Source organism: Rhincodon typus, chromosome 14 (genome assembly GCF_021869965.1).
Source record: "Rhincodon typus isolate 14 chromosome 14, sRhiTyp1.1, whole genome shotgun sequence".
NCBI lineage: Eukaryota > Metazoa > Chordata > Chondrichthyes > Orectolobiformes > Rhincodontidae > Rhincodon > Rhincodon typus.
The window spans coordinates 19,099,879-19,121,698 of NC_063345.1; the positions used below are offsets into that span (position 1 = coordinate 19,099,879).

General features: G+C 40.3%; 1 protein-coding gene across 1 annotated transcript in view; it reads left to right on the plus strand.

Moving 5' to 3' along the window:
* Positions 1 to 2,602: 2,602 nt before the first annotated feature.
* LOC109936017 (monocarboxylate transporter 8) overlaps positions 2,603 to 21,820 on the plus strand; it is a 74,629-nt gene continuing 55,411 nt past the window's right edge. The window contains exon 1 of the mRNA XM_020534636.2: positions 2,603 to 3,231. Coding sequence (XP_020390225.1) covers positions 2,937 to 3,231 — 295 coding nt within the window. The 5' untranslated portion in view covers positions 2,603 to 2,936. The remainder of the gene's footprint in view (positions 3,232 to 21,820) is intronic.

A 21,820-nucleotide genomic window follows, 5' to 3' on the forward strand; every position in this document is an offset into this window, starting at 1 on the left:
TGGAGGTCAGTCACTGAACATATTGAAAAGAGGCTGCTAGTACACTTTGAAAAAAGAACACCAAAGTTTATTGCACCAAAAAAAATCACCATTTGAAATTGTCTTCTTGTAAATATCAGAAATCGAGATTCAACTCTTTTACTGTCAATAAAAGCCTTGCAGGTGGTCAATGCTCATGCAGGATTAATCTGTCAGCACTTTAAAGTACCTTGTTCTCTTGGCATGATTAAATTGATTTCTTTTTGGCAAATGTTTGCATTCCCTTGATGCTATCTTTAGTTAATGTTGCTTCCTGAGATACTTGAAAACCTGCTAACACAGTTCACTTTCTTAACATGTGTTCCTTAAACTCCTCTTCCATAGACATCTGTTTCTAGAGCTTTTCTCTTACTGACATCAAGCCACGTAGGACTTATTTTCTTCTGCCCTGACTGTTTTAGAGACAGCTAAAAAGGCACTGCTGCTTTTTCAGTCATTTTGTTTCTGAATGACCTGCCTATCTCTGAAAGAAGCCTACATACTGTCCCTGACCTTCTGGATAGTTTCCTCCCTGCCTCATAGAACACCTTGGACAACAACCATATTTTCTCTTCTACTCTTGTTTCTAATATACTGATCTGTTCAGCTCTAAGATTTTCTCTTTTTGTTTGGTCTGTCATGAAAATAGATACAAAGTACTTGCATAATATTGCAACTGTTTTCTTACTTTCATTATAATTTCTCCTGATGGACTAATGGGCTGACATTTATTTATGTCAATTTCTTCCCTTTATATATCAGTGGAATTGTTTACTGTCTGTTTTCATGTCTCCTGCTTGTCTGCTCTGATCTCTTTTATAAAATTAATTTCTTGAACGTTCACCTGCAAATTCTGTAATCTTCCTAACCATTTTGGTGTATTAAAAGCCTCCTTTTCAAACTAATACTAACATCTCTTGTACCCACAGATGGGTCATTTTTCCCATGGAGCCATTAGAATTAGAGTTAGGTTTTATTACCACATGTACTCAAGTACAGGGATACAGGAGTATAGTAAAAAGTTTACAAAGTTGCCATTCCTGGCATCACGTTAGGTACAAAGGTACCTAGGAGCAAAATCTTAAGTACAAAGTAGAAAAATACAAATCTAAGTTAAAAGTTCAACGTTACATTTCTTCTGCTTAGTATAACGCAGAAAAATAAAGAAATAAAGTTAAAAGTTCAGCATTGCAGCCCTTCGTTGGCCATGGGCCTCCAGATGTTCCACGTTGGACTTTCCCCATGATGGTCACCCTCCCCATTAGGGGTCAATTGCTCCCTTATGCTGGGCTTGATCTCCCAGGGATACAGCTGTTGAAAATTCTGCATTAATCAGTCATAGAGTCGCTGAGTCATACAGAGACCCTTCTGGACCAGTCCATGCCAAACATAATCCCAAACTAATCTAGTCCCATCTGCCTGCTCCTGGCCCATATCTCTCCAAATTTTTCCTACTCATGTACTTTTCTAAGTGTCTTTTAAACATTGTAATTGAGCCAACATCCACCACTTCCTCAGGAAGTTCATTCCACATGCAAACTACTCTCTGTGTGAAAAGAAAATTGCCTCTCAAGTCTTTTTTAAATATTTCTCCTCTCACCTTAAAAAAAATACAACCCCGAGTCTTGAAATCCCCCACCCTAGGGAAAATACACCTACCATTAACCCTATCTATACCTGTCGTAATTTTAGAAACTTCTATATGATCACCACTCAACCTCCTATGCTCAAGTGAAGTATTGAAAGATTTACCAATGGCATAACTATTGCCATTTATTAGTTTCTCAATTTATTGACACACCGATATGAATCTATGGCTATAACAGGTGAGGACTTAATGTTGGAACTGCATGTCCAGATTACAACTGTCCCACTTTAGAAATAAAACCAGTCTGACTCCAAACTAAAACACAAACAGGTTCTGAACAAGGTCTCACACATAACATACATTGTCTGACCTAAATTGTCACCTCTCCTTTCCACCGATAAAACGCTTAGTTCTCTCAGGACCGTGACTTGAAAGGCAATTGGGAATTTACATATTACATATTAATCAATTAAAACCTTCTAACTGATTAAAGATTTAACAGCATCTTAGGTTTGTTTAGTACGTCCTCATCAATGGTGTGAACCTTTGATCTTTTACGTATAAATTTTGTGTCTGAAACTACCTCTCTAACTAACACCTGAAGGAGGACTGAGGCTCCGAAAGTTTGTGCTTTCAAATAAAAACCTGTTGGACTATAACCTGGTGTCGTGAGTTCTGACTTTGTCCACCCCAGTCCAACACCGGCACCTCCACATCATGCTGGAAAAACTGAACTAAAAAGAAAACAGGGGGAAAAAAAAACACGGAGGAACTCAGTAGGTCAGCCAGCTTTATTGGAGAGAAACAGGACCTGTTGCAAACTTGAGGGGGGGGGGGAAACCCACAGCATTCTCCTCACCACCATGTGAATATTGCACTGATAGGGCTGATCTTGATTAGCTTCAGTGGCATTTAGTTGTTGTTTATAACTATCTTGGGACTGGAGTGTAGGTTTGGAGTAAAGTGCTCCTGACTCAGTCCTTGGGCAGACCTGACCAGTGTTACCCCCCGCCCATTATCTTTCTGTGTAGAAAGAGGCGGAGCCTCTGCTGTTTGTGCAATGTCTGGGGATCCGTTTCCTCTGCAACTGATTGATTTTGATACTTCCATTTATTCTGGTAACGGGCGACGACACGCACGTTTAACACTTGGGGATTTTGTATATTTCCATAGAGAGAACTCGCCCCGGGCTGTTTGACTGTATATCGGTCCAAAACCCTGGCGACGGGTTAAGTCAGGCCAAAAAAAAACACATTATATAAAAGCATCGGGTGCAGACCAAACCGATTGGGAAAACAAGTGCACGCAGCTCCCTGGCAGGAGGGGGGAGATGGACGGCGAGACGGCAGAGCTGAAGCAGACGGTGGAGATGTGGGAGGTGGCTGAGCTGCAGTCGGAAGAGCCGGAGGGCAGCGCCCCCCAGCTCCCGGCACAGGCGGCCTCCGCTCCGGGAGCACAGCCCGGCTCCCCCGTCCCCGAAGGCGGCTTCGGCTGGCTAGTGGTTTTCGCCAGCACCTGGTGCAACGGCTCCATTTTCGGCATCCAGAACTCGTTCGGGATTCTCTACGTGATGTTCCTGAAAGAGTTGGAGGCTCTCAATGAGCCGAGCATCCAGTTTAAAACTGGTGAGTGCCAATTGTCCAGGTCTTCAGGCAGTGCCACAGCTTCCCGTCCAACTTCCCCAGAAACCATTCCAACTCGGCAAAAGTTGCTGCATCCAAACGCTGTCTCTGCGATGTAAGACGTGATTAGCACGTTTTGTGCATCTTATTTGATTTGATTAATTATTGTCACGTGTACAGAGATACAGCGAAAAGTATGGTGTTGCCTACACTCCTGGCAAAGCATACTTTACACACTGCATCAGGGTAATAGAACAGAATGTAGTGTCACAGCTACAGAAAAGGTGCAGAGAAAGATCATCCCTGATATATGGGAGGTCCATCGTAAAGTCTAAGAAGCTGTATGTCATATGCAACATGTTACATGAAGAGCCGTATCTTACATTTAGCAGAAAGAATGATGTTTGTTGCAAACCAGTGGAGCTTTGTTTGTCTCCTTGTTGGGAGTTATGTCAAAGCTTAGTACTTGAACCAAACAGAAATCCTTTTGGAAATGATTTTGGAAGTGGTAGGTTTTCCTCAGTGAGATAATGAGAGAAAATGTAGGGAATACTCAGTTAAGTTAAGTAGCGTCTGGGGGGAAAAGCAGATGCCCTGGCTGCAGTGACAGGTTTCTGGTTGGTTTTCAGATTTCCAGTGCTTGCTTTAGTTGAGATGAGTGACTGAACTGTGCAACATTAGAACAAGTGAAACGTCGCAAATAAAAACAAAATTCAGGGAATACTGGAGACTTGAAACGCTGGCTTTATTTCTTTCCGCAAATGCTGTCAAATCTGTTCAGTTTCTCCAACATTCTGTGTGTGAAATAAAAGAGCCCTGGCAAAATTGAAGTGAATCAGGAACACAGCTGTTGGTTAGAGACCTAGCAGAAAGTAAGATGGTTGCATTGGTTGGGATCAGTCTTTTCAGCTTCTCAGGCTGAATATCTTCCTAATCAAAATGTTCAGAGATGTTATTACGCACCTCTGGAGCAGGTGGGACTTGAATCTGGGCCTCTTGGCTCAGAGGTAGGGACCCTGCCATTGTACTACAAGAACCCCAAGCTCTTCATAGTAGATACCTTTTGAATCAACCTGCTCAGAAATGTTTTACACACCTTTGGAGCAGATGGGCCCGGAACCCTAGTCACCCGGGCCAAAGGTTAGGGACACTACCTCTGCAGCAGAGGAGCCCTGATCCCCTCTAGATGATGTCCTAGACGCAACCATCCTCAGCTGCTTCATCAATGACCTTCCTTCATCATAAGGTCAGAGGTGGGGATGACCACTGATCTCTGCAGTTTTCTGTACCATGCTACCAGATTTGAGTTTCTCAAGCACTTGCTTTTTTTATAATAGTTGGTGTACAGCAAATATTTTGATATGATTTAAAGCTAATTTTTCTTTCAAAAAAGCCTTCACTAACTGAATGGACTAACTTTCAAGTCCTGAGGGTTTTGTGCCAGATGTTTGGAGTACTTTACGAATAATCCTATGTATTCAAGCTTGATGTGAATGGATGTCAATGATGTCAATGAAAAGATACCATAATTTGTTTTAGATTGATTCAACTCACCTATTTCAGTAGAAGGGTCATTAATTACAATGGTATCAACTGTCAAAATGAAGGGAGTTTTCCCTCTTACATTGTGCTGTATTTTATGTTCAAAGTTACTGTTTGCTTTGTGAGGCAGTGCTTTGCTGTACATTAACATTTAAAACTTATTTTAACATTTGCTGGAGATCTCTTCTGATCTTGATTCACATTAAAGAAGCAGGGAAGAATAACCATCTGTGTTCTTGCATAGACAGACTCTCAATGTTTCAGTAAGATTGCTGAAGTAAATATATCCAATTTGCCAAACCAAATAGATGAAACTTAGTTGTCAGTTTCTGAAGAGTGGCTGTTCTTCATAACCCCTGATGCATATAAATGTACTTTAATCTTTAGGGAGAATTGGCTCCTCTACCTGAAACATTATGTGAATTCTGTGTACGTAATGCTGTCATAGAAAACCATTTTGATAACTTCTTAAACTCGTTCATGGGATGTAGGCATCGCTGACTGGGCCAAAGTTTAAAGTTGCCCTTGAGAAAGTGGAAGTGAGCTGCCTTGAACTGCTGCAGTCCACCTGATGTAGGTACACCCACGTGCTGGGTTTGTGGGAGGGAGTTCCAAAATTTTGACCCAGCGAGGCTGAAGGAATTGTAATATATTTCCAAGTCAGTATGGTGAATGGCTTAGAGGGGACCTTGCAGGTGGTGGTGTTCCTAAGTTTCTGCTGCCCTTGTCCTTTTGGGTGGTAGAGGTTGTAAATTTGGAAGGTACTGTCTAAGGACTGTTGGTAAGTGGTTGCAGTGCATCTTGTAGATGATACACATTGCTGCCACTGTGCATTGGGGTTGGTGGCAGTGAACGTTGAAGCTGTTAGTTGGGTGCCAAATAAGCAGACCGCTTTGTCCTGGATAGTGTCGAGCTTCATAGTGTTGCTTGAGTTGTACTCATCCAGGCAAGTGGAGAGTCTCCCATCACATTCCTGACTTGTGCTTTGTAGATCTTGGGCGGGCTTTGGGAAATCAAGAGGTGAGTTAGTTGCTGCAGTATTCCTAGCCTCTGACCTGCTCTTGTAGCCACAATACTTATGTGACTGGTCCAGTTCAGTTTCTCATCAGTGGTAACCCCAGATGTTGATAGTGTGGGATTCAACAATGGTGATGTCATTGAATTTTAAGATGAGGAGCATGCTTGAATCTTCTCTTGTTGGAAATAGTCATTGCCTGGTGTTTGTGTGGCATAAATGTTACATGGCACTTACCAGCCCAGGCCCAAATATTGTCTAGGTCTTGCTGAGGCATTGTGAATGGTGCTGAACCATCTAATTTTCTTACTAGCTACGTGGTCTTTCGAGACCTGTGCGGGGCATTGACTTCCAGAACCAGAAGTCAGCGTCATAATCGGTGTGCCGAGGTGACTGCCACACGTAGAACGTTGGAGCAGCTGTGCACACATGCAGCTTAGTGGGAATGTCGGTGCTGAACATTGTGCAATCATCATCAATATCTACACCTCTGATCTTGTACTGGAGGGGAGCTCATTAATGAAGCATCTGACAATGACTGGGCTGGGGTCACTACACTGAGGAACTCCTGTGAAGATGTCCTGAAGCTGAGATGATTGATCTTCCCCACCCACAGCCATCTTCTTTTGTGCTAGGTATGACTCCTGCCTGATTCTCATTGGATTTAGTTTTCTAAGCGTTCTTGATGATATCATGGGTGCATTTGACCCAGTGTGCCAAGGGCAGCCACCCTCACTCATTTGAATATTTTCCAGTCTTAAAGGCTTAGTCAACCCCAAATAACGAAATGTAAAATGAGTCTATAATGCAGATCAACATATTGCATTGAATGTGCATGAACTGAGTGTTTAACTGTATGTGGGTGCACGTTAACTGTGCAAAACCAGGCTTTACTTCTGTTAGTTTTTTACATTTTCTTAATGTTATTATGATCCAACTAGAAAAACATGAGAGCTATAAAAAGATGTTAAAGCTGTATGTGTCTCCAGAGCTATTGATTGCAACCTCCTGGGTTAGTAGTACGTTTTGTTCATGTGTGGAAGAACCACTATCCTTCACCACTTGGTTTTACAGAGTAGAACAACAAATTGATGTTAAACTTAATTGGGTTGCACTAGTGTGGTGCAATTTAATTGGGTTGCACAAGTGTGGTGCTGTGTTGGATTCAGTCATAAAGACATGAGAATACTTTGACTTGTTCCATATTTTATCTGCAAATGTGTGGAATTGAATAATGGTGTAGAAAAGTATTTTCAATTGTAGCTCTGCAATTTTGTTGACCATTATAGCTTTAAAGTCACTTTGCTCATTGGAATAGCCTTCATCTGAGACTAAGTTATCTGTTGGATGAAACATTATGTCAAACTCCTATCTGCCTTCTCAAATGAACATGATATTTGAAGAAGACTGGAGTCACTCTCCTTGCTTCATGGCTTCTAACCTTCATTAAATGTAACTTAAATAGATTGTCTGGTCATCTGTGTGGACTTTGCATGTTCTCTCTGTGTCTGCATGGGTTTCCTCCGGGTGCTCCGGTTTCCTCCCACAGTCCAAAGATGTGCAGGTTAGGTGGATTGGCCAGGCTAAATTGAACTGTAATGTCCAGGGATGTGCTGGCTAGGTGGATTAGCCATGAGAAATACAGGGTTACAGGGGTAGAGTAGCGGGATGGGTCTAGGTGATTTCTATGGGTTCTTTTTGAGGGCCATGTTGTGTGCAGATTTGCTGCTGTATTTCCTTACATTGCAAACATTTCAATAGTTGGGTGCTACAAAGAATAATGCTTGGGTTTCAGTTATTTCCAATTATATCCATGATTTCGATAAAAGGACAAATTGTAATGTGTACAGGTTTGCTAATGATGTGAAACTGGTGGCAAAGTGAGAAGGAGGCAAAGGTGCACAGAGGACTGGAATAAGAGACAGAGTTAGAATTAATGCAAAATCAGGTGGTATCATTGAAAATACAGAGACTTTGATTTTGTGTACTTTTGAGTAAATCTAGAAAGTATGGTTGATAAGCTTAGTGAGCCCAGGAGCACTTAACCAAATGGCAATGTGATGCTGTTGTATGACTGAGACCAGGTTTAAAAAAAGGGAGATCCGGATCTTGATATTCTTGGGCACATAATATTCAAGAAAGATAAGGAAGGGAAAAATGAGTATGGGTAACATTTTGGTTAAGCAAAATATTACATTGTGAAAAACACAAAATATTATTGAGAGACCAAGGGCGGCATCAATTTGGTTAGAGTTAAGAAACAATAATGGAGCCACTATGTTGCTAAGTTTATTGTATAATACAAACAGATTTGCAAAGAAATTACGTAGCACTATAGCGTTGTGATAATGGGAGACCTTAACTATCTCAATCAATATTAAAGGAGCAGTGATGGTATGTAGGACAAAGATGGGTATACATTTTTGGTGTGCTTATGAGAATTGTTTTGATCAGTCATGCCTCTTTCTTCCAATGAGGGAGAAAGCATTATGGTGTGGTCCTGGGGAGTGAACTGAATCTAGTAGAGAGTGGCAATGGTGGAAGCACCTTGGAAATAGTGATCATCGCGTCATAAAGTTTAGCTTAATTCTAGAGAAAGGGCAGGAGCTATTTACTATAACATTATTAAGGGCTAATTTTAATAAATTCAACAGGAAATGACCCAATTAAATTGGAATCTAAGCATGCAGGCAGAATATTAAAGAGGAGAAGATTCTCGTAAAGTTTCATTACATTCTCAAACATAGAAAACATTCAGGTGTTTTAAAAAGCCAGGAAATTCAGCCAAACATGTAGAAAACACCATCTTTGTTTCAACTGGAGGAGTATGTCCATGGATAGGAATGGATCCGAAGGCTTGAGAGGATACACAAAAGATTTACTAGAACGTTTCCACGCATGAGGAATAAGAGTTTGTGTAGATAGAGTGGAGAAGCTGGGATAGTTCTTGCAGCTGAGAAGGCTAACAGTAGATTTTGTAGAGCTGCTTAAAATGATCAATTAATCGGATAAAGTAAAGGAAAGAGAACTTGTTCCAAATAGTTTAGGGATCGATACTAGAGAGCATAGATTTAAGAAGTTTGATAAACCAGAGGTAAGATAAAGAACTTCTGACATGATGAGTACTTAGGATTTGGAGTGCGCTGTCGAATAGAGGAAAACATTAAAAAGCAACATCTGAAAGAGAATTGAGTGAATACTTGGAGGAGACCAAATTGCAACAACATGAAGAAAGAACGTGGCGCAGGATTAACTGGATTGTTCTTTGTGAAAGAAACTGGAGTTCTCGGTGTCAAAGCAAAAGAAGGAGAAGAAAAAAAATTCTTAGCTCAGAGTTGTTGATGCTTAATCATTGAACATACTCACAACTGAATTCAACTGATTCTTGAATCAAAGGAAAGCAAAGAACATGGCAATAGTGCAAAAAATGGGAATAAAATAATGAAAACTTCTGATTTGAGGATTGCTGGACCGAGAAACCAGTGTAGGCCTGGAAGAAATAGTGTGATATGGGAACAAGATACAGTGCCAGTTTGAATATGGTCAGCAGAAGTTTGAACAATTGTGAACAGTCAGTGAAGGAATTGGGTACTTGCATTTTAATCTCAGACAAACTGTGTTTGCAACTATTTTTTTTACATAAAGCCAATGACGCAAATGTGCTTAAAATTCCAAAGAGTATTAAACTTTTTGCAGCTGTCATAAGGTTTTTCATGTCTGTACTAGGTGCAAATAGAATCAATCACAGGATGAATTATTGGAGTGTAAACACAAGCAGATGGTGGAATTTGACATCAATAAAAATTCTAATGATGACCATTGTCAATTGTTGGGAAAACCTATCTAATTCACTAAAGGCCTTTAGGTAAGGAAACTGCCATCATTAGCTGGTCTGGCCTACATGTGACTCCAGACCCACAGAAATGTGCTTGATGCTTAACTGTCCTCAGGGCAGTTGAGATGGGTAATAAATGCTGGCCTTGCCCGCAATGCTCTCATCCTATGAATAGATTTTTAAAAAACCCTTGGACACATCTTCCCCTCCCTGGAAGTGACAAGAGAGGTGGCAAGAAAGGGAAATAATTGGGCCAGTTGGCCCTGGAGATGCACTCATCTCCTTTCTGCCATCCTAGCAATTAGGACCTGGGTGAGAAGATCCATTAGGGACTTTTAGCAGCAATTTACAGCCACTTATGGGCCTCGATCTGCCCCATTACAGGTATCTGCCTTCCCAGCAGGCAAAAAAGGAGGCTAGTTCCCAGAGTTACCTATTTGCTGGAAAGGGACGTGTAATTGGCAGCGTAGCATACAAAAGCATCTTTGCCTGCCCTTGCTTCTGACCTTCTAACATCCCCTTTCTTCATGATAAGGAAATGTTTTATCTTTATGCTGTTGCATCCCCTGAGAAGTCAGCCTCTACGATGGTCTTGAGGAACCAGAGGCTACTGGTTTCTGATTGGTTTCCCAGTCTCCAGAAGCTACCAGCTAATTTCAAGGGCAGTGATAAGCTGAGAAATTTGCTGATGCTTGCCAATCAGCTGTTAGCAAGCTTAATGATGCCCAATAGGTTGAGTTTTCTTGGAGGAGGGAGTGGTGTATTAGTTGCTATATGACATGAACCCACAACCCCCTACACTTCATCCCAAAAAGAGAAAATCCTAGCCCTTTTCTAGGTAATACAAAGAATTCAATGCACAGGAACAGCCCATTGGCTCAGTACATGTTTATGTTTCACAAATGTCCTCGTACCCTAATCATCTGACTGCTTCAGTGATACCTTCTATTCTTTCTCCTTCGTATAATCTTCTAGCCTCCCATTTAACAATTCAGTGATCCCTCGAGTGCCTCACCTCAAACATTTCATTAACCATGAGCCAGGTCTCTGATAGCTTTGTTGATAAATTACCGTTACCGGTATTATGGTCCCTGTAGACTCCCATAACTTGTAAAAATAAATTTTAAACTCCCATTCACTAACTCGAAAGGTCACACAAGATTTCAAGTTTGAATAATTTTTCTGTACCAAATGAACTATGTTTTATTTTAGTAGACTTTAGTACACAACTACAGAAAAGAATATCCCCCATTTAACTATTCAGTTGTCTCAGAAACCTCCTTCAAGATTATACTTCATTCTCTCCCTTAAGTGGACTTCATTCTGAAGGAGCCAGTCAGAATCTATCCACAGCTTCTGATGTCATGGTTCATTTTTCCCTTTTTCTATCTGGATGACTTCTAATCCCTGAACTGACTTCAGAGTGAGGGTTACTTTGGAGATTTCTCTCTCTGACTTTGTTTAAATTTTCCCAAACTTGGCTTCTGCAATCCAATCTGTCACCTGTGGGTTGAATGTGGGGAATGACACATGCTGACTAGCTCTATCTTTCTACTCTCTCAGATTCTTGCAGATTGACCTCATTGTGAAACCCAATAAGCCAATACTGGCTTTCTTTGGTTTGCTCCCTCCTCAAAGTCCATTTCCATGATAACATGAATAACATGGCTCTTTTATCCAGGTAGAAATGCCAACTAATTATCTTCCAAACCTCCACCTCCATTCTGTCTTAGAATTAACTAGACAGTTTAAAGTATAACCATTTATAAAACCTGATATTTCTAATACATTCGTATGATTCTTGGAGGCTAATGATCTACCCAGAGTCAACAGTGATACCCTTGCCATTGCACACGAGAGAAGTTATGGGAGTCTACAGGGACCATAATACCGGTAACGGTAATTTATCAACAAAGCTATCAGAGACCTGGCTCATGGTTAATGAAATGTTTGAGGTGAGGCACTCGAGGGATCACTGAATTGTTAAATGGGAGGCTAGAAGATTATACGAAGGAGAAAACATAATCATCCTGGTAAAATAACCTGGGCCACCCTTTAATCTTAAATAATCAACCCACCGAGCATGTTGTCTGACAGAATTCAGAACCAGTCACATACTCCCTCTTCATTCCTCAATTTTACCCTAAAACATAATCTTTTAAAGTTTTTAAAGTTAAAGATATTGTATAGATCTATGCAGATTGAAACATTCCAGATTCAGGTAAGTGAGCCACATGATATATATGACAGTTGCCCTTTGTGGCCTTTGTTAGGAAGAATCACCATTCCTGATTCTGATCCAATACTGAAAAGTGTGCCTGCACGGACAACTGTAGAGGACAGTTTGAACTTTGCCCTCAATTGTTGAATAGCCTGTTGATAATCATTATCTAAACACAAACTTGAAACAATACTATTATAGTGACTTCAGTCGGGCAGCACATTGTTATCTCCAAATAGCTTCTGTCCACATGTGCAATGCCAGAAATTAGGTGATCCTGTGAAAAGTGCAGGAGGAAGCAAGAACTTTCTCCTAGAGAGAGCAAGAGAGAAGTGATAAGTCAATCACTCTCTGCCCCTTTATGAGAAATGCACTTACATACAATCTGTAAATGAATTGTGTGCGGTATGAGGATGGAGATAAATTATCTTTCAACGTAATAGAAGGGAGAAAAAAGATAGTAGTATCCCAACTCCTGATTTTGATGTGGGCATGTATTCCACAAATTGGCCCACATTTTAGATCTGTAATTTTAGATATTTTAGTTTCTTAATGAGAAAATATTCACTTATGTAATTCATTCATAGCCCATGAGCATCATTGGGAAAAGCAGTATTTATTGCATATCCCTAATGATCTGAAAAAGGATGTAATGAGTCATCTTGAATATAACTGAATGATTTGCTAGGCCATTTCAGAGACCAGTTGAGAGGTAACCATATTGCTGTGGATCTGGAGTTAACTATAGGCCAGGCTGGCTAAACATGGCAGATTCTCATCTCTAAAGGAGGTTAGTGAACCAAATGGATTTTACAACAATCTGCTAGTTTCGTGGTCTCCGTTACCAATGTTAGCTTTTGTTTAGTGCAGGTTTGTTTAATTAAATTAAATTTAAATCTCCTGTTGCCAAGTCAGGACGTGCAACATAACCACTATGCAACCATACCCCTGAAAAGCATTATAAATCTTCAGTGGTGTTTACAAAATTGCTAACGTTTTGGTTTTCCACAAGTTTCTTGTGGCTTATTTCTTTACTGGTATTTTAAAGGAGCCAGTCTTAATAAATACCAGTGTAATAAGTAAACTTATTTGCTACTTTTGTTTATAAGTTACCAGACAATGCAGATTCTATCAGCTTGAGCTTAGATGGCAAGTATTAACTGGAGTGTTCCATGCCGTTTGGATTGAATGACCAGCACACGGAATGATTTTATTTCTTCACGGCTTCACTTTACATAAGCTCAATATTGGCAATGCACGACCAAATGTAATGCTGTTAAGGCTGAAGGAAACAACCTTTGCCAGATAATGGTGGTCTAATACATGATTTCAACTCGAAACACACTCTTGTTAATGACAGAAGTAACTAGAAGCATTATATATAATAGCAGATAACAAGGTATAGAGCTGGATGAACACAGCATGCCAGGCAGCATCAGAGGAGCAGGAAGGCTGATGTTTCGGGTCTGGACCCTTCTTCAGAAATGGGGAAGGGGAAGGGGGCTCTGAAATAAATAGAGAAAGGGGGAGGCGATGATAGAAGGTGGATAGTGGAGCAGACAGGTGGAGAGAAGACGGACAGGTCAAGGAGGCAGGGATGAAGCTAGTAAAGGTGAGTGTATGTAGGGAGTTGGGATGGGGGTTGGTCAGTGAGGTGGAGGGACGGATAGGTGGGAGGGAAGATGGACAAGTCAAGGAGGCGGGGATGAGGCTAGTAGAGGTGAGGTGAGTGTAGGTAGGAAGTGGGGGTGGGGGTTGGTCAGTGAGGTGGGAGGAGCGGATAGGTGGGAGAAAAGACGGACAGGTCAAGGAGGTGGGGGCGAGAGGGGGTGCTGGTCGGGATGAGGTTGGGGGTGGGGAGATTTTGAAGCTTGCAAAGTCAACATTGAGACCATTGGGTTTAACCGTACAACCCAATGGTCTCCATGTGGACTTTACAAGCCTTAATTTCTGAAGAAGGGTCCAGACCCGAAAAGTCAGCTTTCCTGCTCCTCTGATGCTGCCTGGCCTGCTGTGTTCCTCCAGCTCCACACCTTGTTATCTCAGACTCTAGCTTCGGAAGTTCCTACTATCTCATATATAATAGCAGGAGGTACAGAATGCTTCAGATATCTTGTAGGCTGGAATCATTATTAATAATGTTAGTTAAAGACCAGTTTGATGAGAGGCACATGGAAGGCGGCCAGGACAGCTTTGAAATTATTAAGTCTAAAGGTAGCAAAGGCATGAATGAGCAGGTGAGCGGAGACTGAGGCGGAGATAGGATGCTCAAGCAGGAAAATTTGAGTGAGCAGGATATAATGTCGGAGTCTCGCCTCAGTATTTAATAGAAGTGCTGAGAGGCAGGGCCAACTGCAAAGACAATGTCCACGGACATCCCAATCCCAACAGAATTATCTCAGTCTAGTTGGAAAGGACAGCACAGAATAGGCCATTCAATGGTCTATGAAGATTGTCCAAGATGGCGGAGTAGGCACTTTCTGGCTCCTCAGCCCAGGGCTCGTCCATCCGCCTGTTTTTCCTTTTTTTTTTCATTTTCTTCCTGTCTCTTTTTTTCTAAGATTTAAAGTGTTTTGCTTTTAGAAAAAGTAAACTTACGCTGGAGCAGCTGAGGCCCAGAGCGAAGTAGGGCAGGTTGGAGGCCGAGAGCAGCTGAGAGTCGGAGCGGAGCGAGTTGGAGGCCCAGAGCAGAGGGAGCTGGAGGCATGGAGCAGAATGGTGGAGGGCTGGAGCGGGAACAGTTGGACTGGGGACCGATGCAGCTGGTCAGTGGCTTGCGAGCCCTGTCAGGTCATGTATGGAAGCCCCTGCACTGATCTACAGCAATATAATGTTTATCTGTAATCTGTTTATCTGACTGTAATGATTATCCTTTTCACGTTGTCTTATTTTCTAACTTATACAATGAATCACTGTGAGGTAATGTAACCTTTTCCTTCTTTATTTCTCTATTTTTGTATCTAAGATTTGTACCAAGGTACTTTGTACCCAAGATGGCGCCATGTGGGGTGACATTGTAAACTTTTCAGTGTACTCTGGTACTTCTGTACTTGAGTACGCGTGACAATAAACCTAATTCTATTCTAAGTCTGGAGCCTGTGAATAGCCTATGTAGCCTCTGTCAGTGACTAGGGAACAGGAAGGAGTTAAAAGAGCAAATTACTGTGGACGCTGGAAATCTGAAACACACACAGATATTGGCGAGAAGTACAAAGCAGATCAGGCAGCATCTGTGGAAACAAATAGAATTATAGATCAGTGACCTTTTAAAAGTGACCTTTCAGGAGTGTAAGTACTTACACATGCAAACAATGGTAGAAGTTGGGAATTTTTCCCCACAAACTGCAGTTGATGCTACATTGACTGTCAAGTTTGGGTTTGATAGATTTTTTTGTTAAGGAAAATATATTAGGGATGTGGAGCAAATGTTGGCATATATAGTTGGAATACAGACTAGATATGGCAGAATAAGCTTGACAGTCTAGATGTTTTCCCCCGACTATGTTTCTTGAAACTTTTGACTTCTATATTAAATCTTTGATAGCTACAACGGAAGTACAAATAACTGTCATGCAGTCATGTACAGTGTTCTTGTGTGGCTGGTTGCTGTGATCAGTTATTAGTTGTGAAGGTGTCAACAAGGTAAAACTTGGAGTTTACCTCCCAGGAAACAATTTCAACTTATTTCGAAATACAGCTTCACGACTGATGCTTTAAATGTTTCACATCATCATATAAATCATTATACAATACATTTATGCTGTGATTTTATTCCTATTGATTTGTTTTAGAAAAAGGCAAAATTCTTGTTAATTAATCTTATAAACAGCAGAAGATCTGCATTGTGAGGTAGATTTCACTTAGTTGTAGCATTTTTCTTTCAGAATGCACACAAAATCAATGTAACCAGCATAAAAGAGCACAGAATTTGAAGTGCTGTTTATTTTCATTGCCAGTCAAGACCCTGTGATTTTTTTTTTGTGTGGTTCAGAAAATATTTTGCTCACATCTGTCCCTGCCTACAAATCCACTCTTGCCTCTAGGATGAATGAATCATCATTTAGGAAGTTCCATTTGACAAGATCACGAGTAGACCTTCAGGAAGTCTCTGAAAATTAAATGGATTCTTTGAGACATAAGACCATACTTTTAAAACCTTCTAAATACCACTCTACACTAATATATGTAGCAAATGGTTGGTTTTCAAAAGTATTTTTCATTATTTAAAATCAGGTTATTTAGTTATTCATTTGGCAAGGTCAATGGAATTGCTTACATTTTGTGATTTATCCCAGTTTCACTCAAAATCATCAAATTTTTCCAAGTTACTGTTCTTAAATACATTGAGGATTGTAGGGTACAACTGTGTAAATATAACACCTTGCATGTTGAAACTTCTTTAACACCAGTTTTTTGAATTTTCATTGCTACAGTGTTAGCATTTAGTGCAACAACATTCCTTTCTGTTACATGATCTGTGTGATCTCATCTGACTATAAATGCAAAAATCGACAAGATTTCAAACTTTTGTTAATGTTATTTCCTGTGTTTTTATATTTTTGGACTTCCAATGAATGCTACTGCAGTAGACCTCATTTCCTCAATAGATGTACAATGAAATAGCTAGGAGTGCAGAACTATGGCATAGAGGATACTGGAATGATTTTGCATTCGTAAACCCTTAAAAAGAGACATTAATCTATCTGTCCTGCTCAAATAAATAATAACAATTATGATTATTCTTAACAATGCAGCAATTTAAGGTGCACTATAATACTTGCAGCTCCACTTGGATGAAATAACACTAGACTCCCAGCTATCATTTCTATATTCTCTGAATCGAGGGATGTAGAGAATGGACGGGAAAGTAGATTAGTCATCACAATTAGAAGAGCTTATTGAATGGTGGAGCAGGCTTGCAGGGCAGTTTGCTCTCATTAATCTCCTATTCTTTACCTTCTTATATTCTTCTCTTTGAACTTAAGTTATCTGAAACTGATGAATTCCCTGATTATGTTCTTGTAAAGCACTTTGGAATACATTATTATATTAAAGTTACTGTATGAATGCAAGTCATTGTGACTTCAAATTCCCCGTTGATAACAAAGTTCTTTTGTGTAATATTCTGCTTGAAGATTGACCAGCATTTCCAAGAACCTTTAACTTACCCACGTAAGTCCCATCACTATTTTTTATTTGTTCCCAGGATGTGGGCATTGCTGGCTGAGGCAGCATTTATGGTCCATCCCTAATTGCCCTTGAGAGGGTAGTGGTGGTGAACTGCCTCCTTGAACTTCAGCAGCCCTTGAGGTGTAAGAACAGGAAAGGAGGGAGTTCCAGGAATTTGACCTAATGATAGTGAAGGATTGGCGATATAGTTCCAAGTTGGAAAGGTGAGTTATTTGGAATGGAACCTGCAGATGGTAGTGTTCCCATGCAACTGCTGCTCTTGTCCTTCTAGGTGGTAGAGGTCACAGGTCAAAGCCTCTTCCAACTGTCACAGGAAGGAACAGAGACAACTATTTATGTGTTAAGTTCAATTTCTTTGAGGTTCCAGAGCAGTCAGTCATTTGGACCTCTCTCCGCCCCATATTAGGCCCATCTGTATCCATCTAGAAGTTAGTGTGCCTCAGCATCCATAGGCTGGGTCCCAGCTGGGCTACAAATCAGGAACTGGCAATACAGGCAGCCCCCATTTTAGAGGCTGTTCTTAATGTTACTGGCCTTGTAAAGAATCAACTGAGGTACTGAATGAGAATTCCTGGAACCTATGGAGTCATCCCACAACAGAATCCTGTTCTTAATACTCCCTTTCAGGAAAATGCGCTTTTTCTTTCCAATTTTCTCCATTCCATTCTTGCAGATTAACTCCACAGCTATCGGCAGACTTTAGTTCCCAATTCCAGTATCCATTTTCACTTCCATTCGCTGCTAAAGATTGCTGGCACTTCACAACTGAAGCCAAAAGGGAAAACCCATTTATTTATGATACCTGGAGCTTAAAATTTGTGCATCTTCACAGCTACTTCCTACAATACTTTATTTCATGGTACCATATTTCTGTTATATTTTCGTGTCAGCTGTTACAACTATAAATTCCCGTGTCCACATTTACGTGAAAACTGTGGCTCTTGTGTGGAGGTAGTGTCCCTACTGCGAGTGAGGAGGCCTGGGTTCAAATCCCACATGCTCCAGAGGAGTGTAGTAACACCTTGAAAATGTTGATTAGAAAATATCTAAACCTGTCATGTAGGCACTGGAGATGGCCAATCAACTTCTCAATCTTGTTCCACCATTCAGTTAGACCTTGGCTGACTGCTCTGTATCCTTTACAGACCCCTGCTAGTTCTGGGAGTAAATAAATAATTGTTTGAACAACAAGGTCACTGGAGACTTGCCTCAATGTGTACTTGTCTGTGATACTATTCAGCCTATTTACAGACAGTGAAGCCAATTAACCTTTGTTTAATATTTGTATTCAGTTGGTCATTTATTTTCTTTCTTGTGCTAAGATGAGGCAGTCTAACTTGCTGAGTTTAGTCATTTTAATTACAACATAGTTTTGACGGTGAAAATACAACTGCAGAATCGGGAAAAAATCTGGATTGGTTTAAATTTATCTTTTTTATCCTTGCAAAATATTTTTGCACTGAACCAAAATCTGAAAAGAGTTAAAAGCAATATAATTTTTAGTAAATGCTGTTTCTACAGTCTTATAAAGGAGTGCAGAGCAAATTGCTCTGGTAAAAGTACGATAATAAATTACAAATAAAAGACTATTAAGTTTCGTGGAACAGTATATCTTGAGTAAAAGGTTAACTTTCTTTTGAACCTTGAACTTTCAGCAACATCACTGAACTGGCATTGCATAAGTCAGATCAACCCTTGTTGGTCATCCTTCCCCTTTTGACTTCGGTGTTTGCACAAAATTGGATTTAGATCATTACCATCAGGCAACCTCTCCCTTTCCCTCTCCTCGCTTAAGTCCTGGTTCTTATTATCTCTTGCGTAGGTTTCGCAAGAGTTCTGCACAATTCCCAGAGTTGATGAAAGAACATATCCACATGAACACCTCCAATTTACTCCAGTGGAGTTCAGGACTAGGGAGCACTATTTTAAAATTAGGTGTCACCCTTTCAGGACCAAGGTGAGGAGACTTTTTTGACTCTAAGGGTCCTGCAACTTTTGGAACTCTGCACCTCAAGAGGGGTTGAAGGTAGGGGGTTCATTAAATATATTTTAAGACAGTCTAAAACAAATGCTACAGTCTATTATAAAGAATTTGATAATACGATGCTTAGAAAATATCAACAGGCGTAGATAAGTCAACATGTAATCATGACAAGCTTAGAGATTATTGAGGACATATTTAGACTAGAATAGATAAGGAGTAACCAATAGATGTGGTGCATTTCAATTTTCAGAAGCTGTTCGTAAAGTCCCACATAAGAAGCTATTGTGCATAATTAAAGCATACAGCATTTTGGATAACATGCTGGCTTGGCGTGAGAATTGGTTAGTGAACGGGAAACACAGTAGGAATAAATTGGTCTTCATTTGGAATGCAGGTTAGTGAGTGTCACAGGGATCAGTGCTTGGGACCCACCTATTCATAATACGTGTCAATGACTTGGATGAGGGAATCAAATGTAACATTTCCAAGTTTGCTAACAACTCAAAACTAGGTGGGATTGTGAATGGTGAGGAGAATGTAAAGAGGCTTTAGGCTGATTTAGACAACTTGATTGAGAGGGAAAATACCTGGCAAATGCAGGATATTGTGGATAAGTATGAAGTTATCAGATTGGCAGAGTATTACTTAAATGGTGATAGATTGGGAAATGTTAATGTACAAATGGATGCCCTTGTACACTGATCAAGAAAGTAAGCATACAGGTAGAGCAAGCAGTTAAGAAGGCAAATTGTATGTTGGCCTTAATTGTAAGATGATTTGACTACAGGAGAAAGGATGTCTTACTTCAGCTGTCCAGGGCCTTGGTGAAATCACTTCTGGAGTATTAGTTTCCTTACCTCAGAAAAGATATACTTGCAGTCAGGGGAGTGCAACAAAGGTTCACCAGACTGATTCCTGGGATGGCAGGTTTGTCATATGAGAAGTGATTATGATGATATGGTCTGTATTCACTGTATTAAGAGTTTATAAGAATGAGAGTGAATATTATTGAAACAATTGAAGTTCTAACAAACTGGATGCAGGGATGATGTTTCCCTTGCACTGGGCAGAACTGCGGAGGAGGTTGGGTCAGAAAAAAAGAGTTGCAGTCTCAGGATATAGGGTTGCTGATTTTGGACTGAGATGAAGAGAAATCTCTTCACTCAAATGGTGGTGAACCTCCAGAGAGAAAAATCTGTTTTTTAAAAAAAAAGTTTGGAAAGGAACATACTGGTCACACTGAAGCTTTGTTTTGACGTACACAAGATAGGAGGACAGACCAGAGTATGTCATCTGCAAGTGTTCTTTCTGGACCTGTGGAGTTCTTTGCTACAAATCACCGTGTAGGCAAAGTCACTGAATATATTTAAGAAGGAAACGGAGGGCAGAAAAGGGCAGGATTTTCTGCTCCTTTGGATGATGTGGGCGGTGACATGAAAAGTGGGAAAATATGCCATAAATGAAACAAAATTAGAATCTCAACTTTTGAGGAGAAGATTTCCAATTTTTCCCTAAAGCTTTAAATGTTGAGTTTGGAATCCCACCGACAACTTTATTTCCATGCACTTACATCTAATTATTATCCCAACTCACTTCAGTGCAGTTTCCATTTCTCCTTCGCAAGAAACTAGATGATGCAAATTCCTGACATGAAAGTCCTGGTGATAGCCTGGCAGCACCATGCCCCATGTTTCACTGAATTCTTCACCACAGAGTCTCTGCAAGCCCCTTGCACCCTATGCTTCTCCACCCTTTGTCCATGCAAGTTTAGCAACCTCACCTTGCCTGCTCTCTGACCAACTTGCTTCAGGACCTCACTTTGGAACTCGGGGACATCTACAAATTGCATGCTTCTGCAGGTCACTTTGCATGCAAGGTCTCACATGCATTTCATGCATCCACACAGAATACATCTTCTGCCTTCCTGCTCCTCTGATGCTGCTTGGCCTGCTGTGTTCATCCAGCTCTACACCTTGTTATCACATCTTCTGCAATGATCTTTTCCCTGGGGTAGGGAAATTCAAAACTAGAGGGCATAGTTTAAAATTGAGAGGGACAAGATTAAAAAGGACCTGAGGGGCAACTTTTTCACACAGAGGGTGGTGCGTATCTGGAATGAACTGCCAGAGAAAGTATTAGATGCAGGTATATTTAGAAGGCATTCGGATAGGTATATGAATAGAAAAGGTTTAGAGGGATATGGGCCAAATGCAGGCAAGTGGGACTTGTTTAGTTTGGGAAACCTGGTCAGCATGGACGAGTTGGGCCAAAGGGTCAATTTCCATGCTGTATGACTCTAAGACATTTGTAGTGTGCTTTAACTAGTATGCAACATTGGTTAAGGTATAGATATTTATTAATATGACCTTCAGTTTTCATCCTTAAAATGTACTTTTGAATTTTCACTGTACTTCTTGGTTCATGAACTTTTGTCAACAGTAAGAGACGATGATCTGCTTAAAGTTTCTAGTTAATATAACTGTTTTACTTGCACAACTTCATTAATAATCTGTTATAGAATATAGTTAAGTATTAGTTACAAAAGAATAGAATCTGAATTATTATTAATTGCCCTTCAGTTCTTCAAAGGAGTAATGACAATGTAATTTACTTTCATTTTTTCAGCGTTCAGTTCCTTCATGTTTCTTACAACTTGATCCAACTCTTTATCATAACTTACCTTTTTCTTGGCTCATTTCTTGATTTACTTCATTTCTTGATTTACTTCATTTCTTGATTTACTTCATTTCTTGATTTACTTCATTTCTTGATTTACTTCATTTCTTGATTTACTTCATTTCTTGA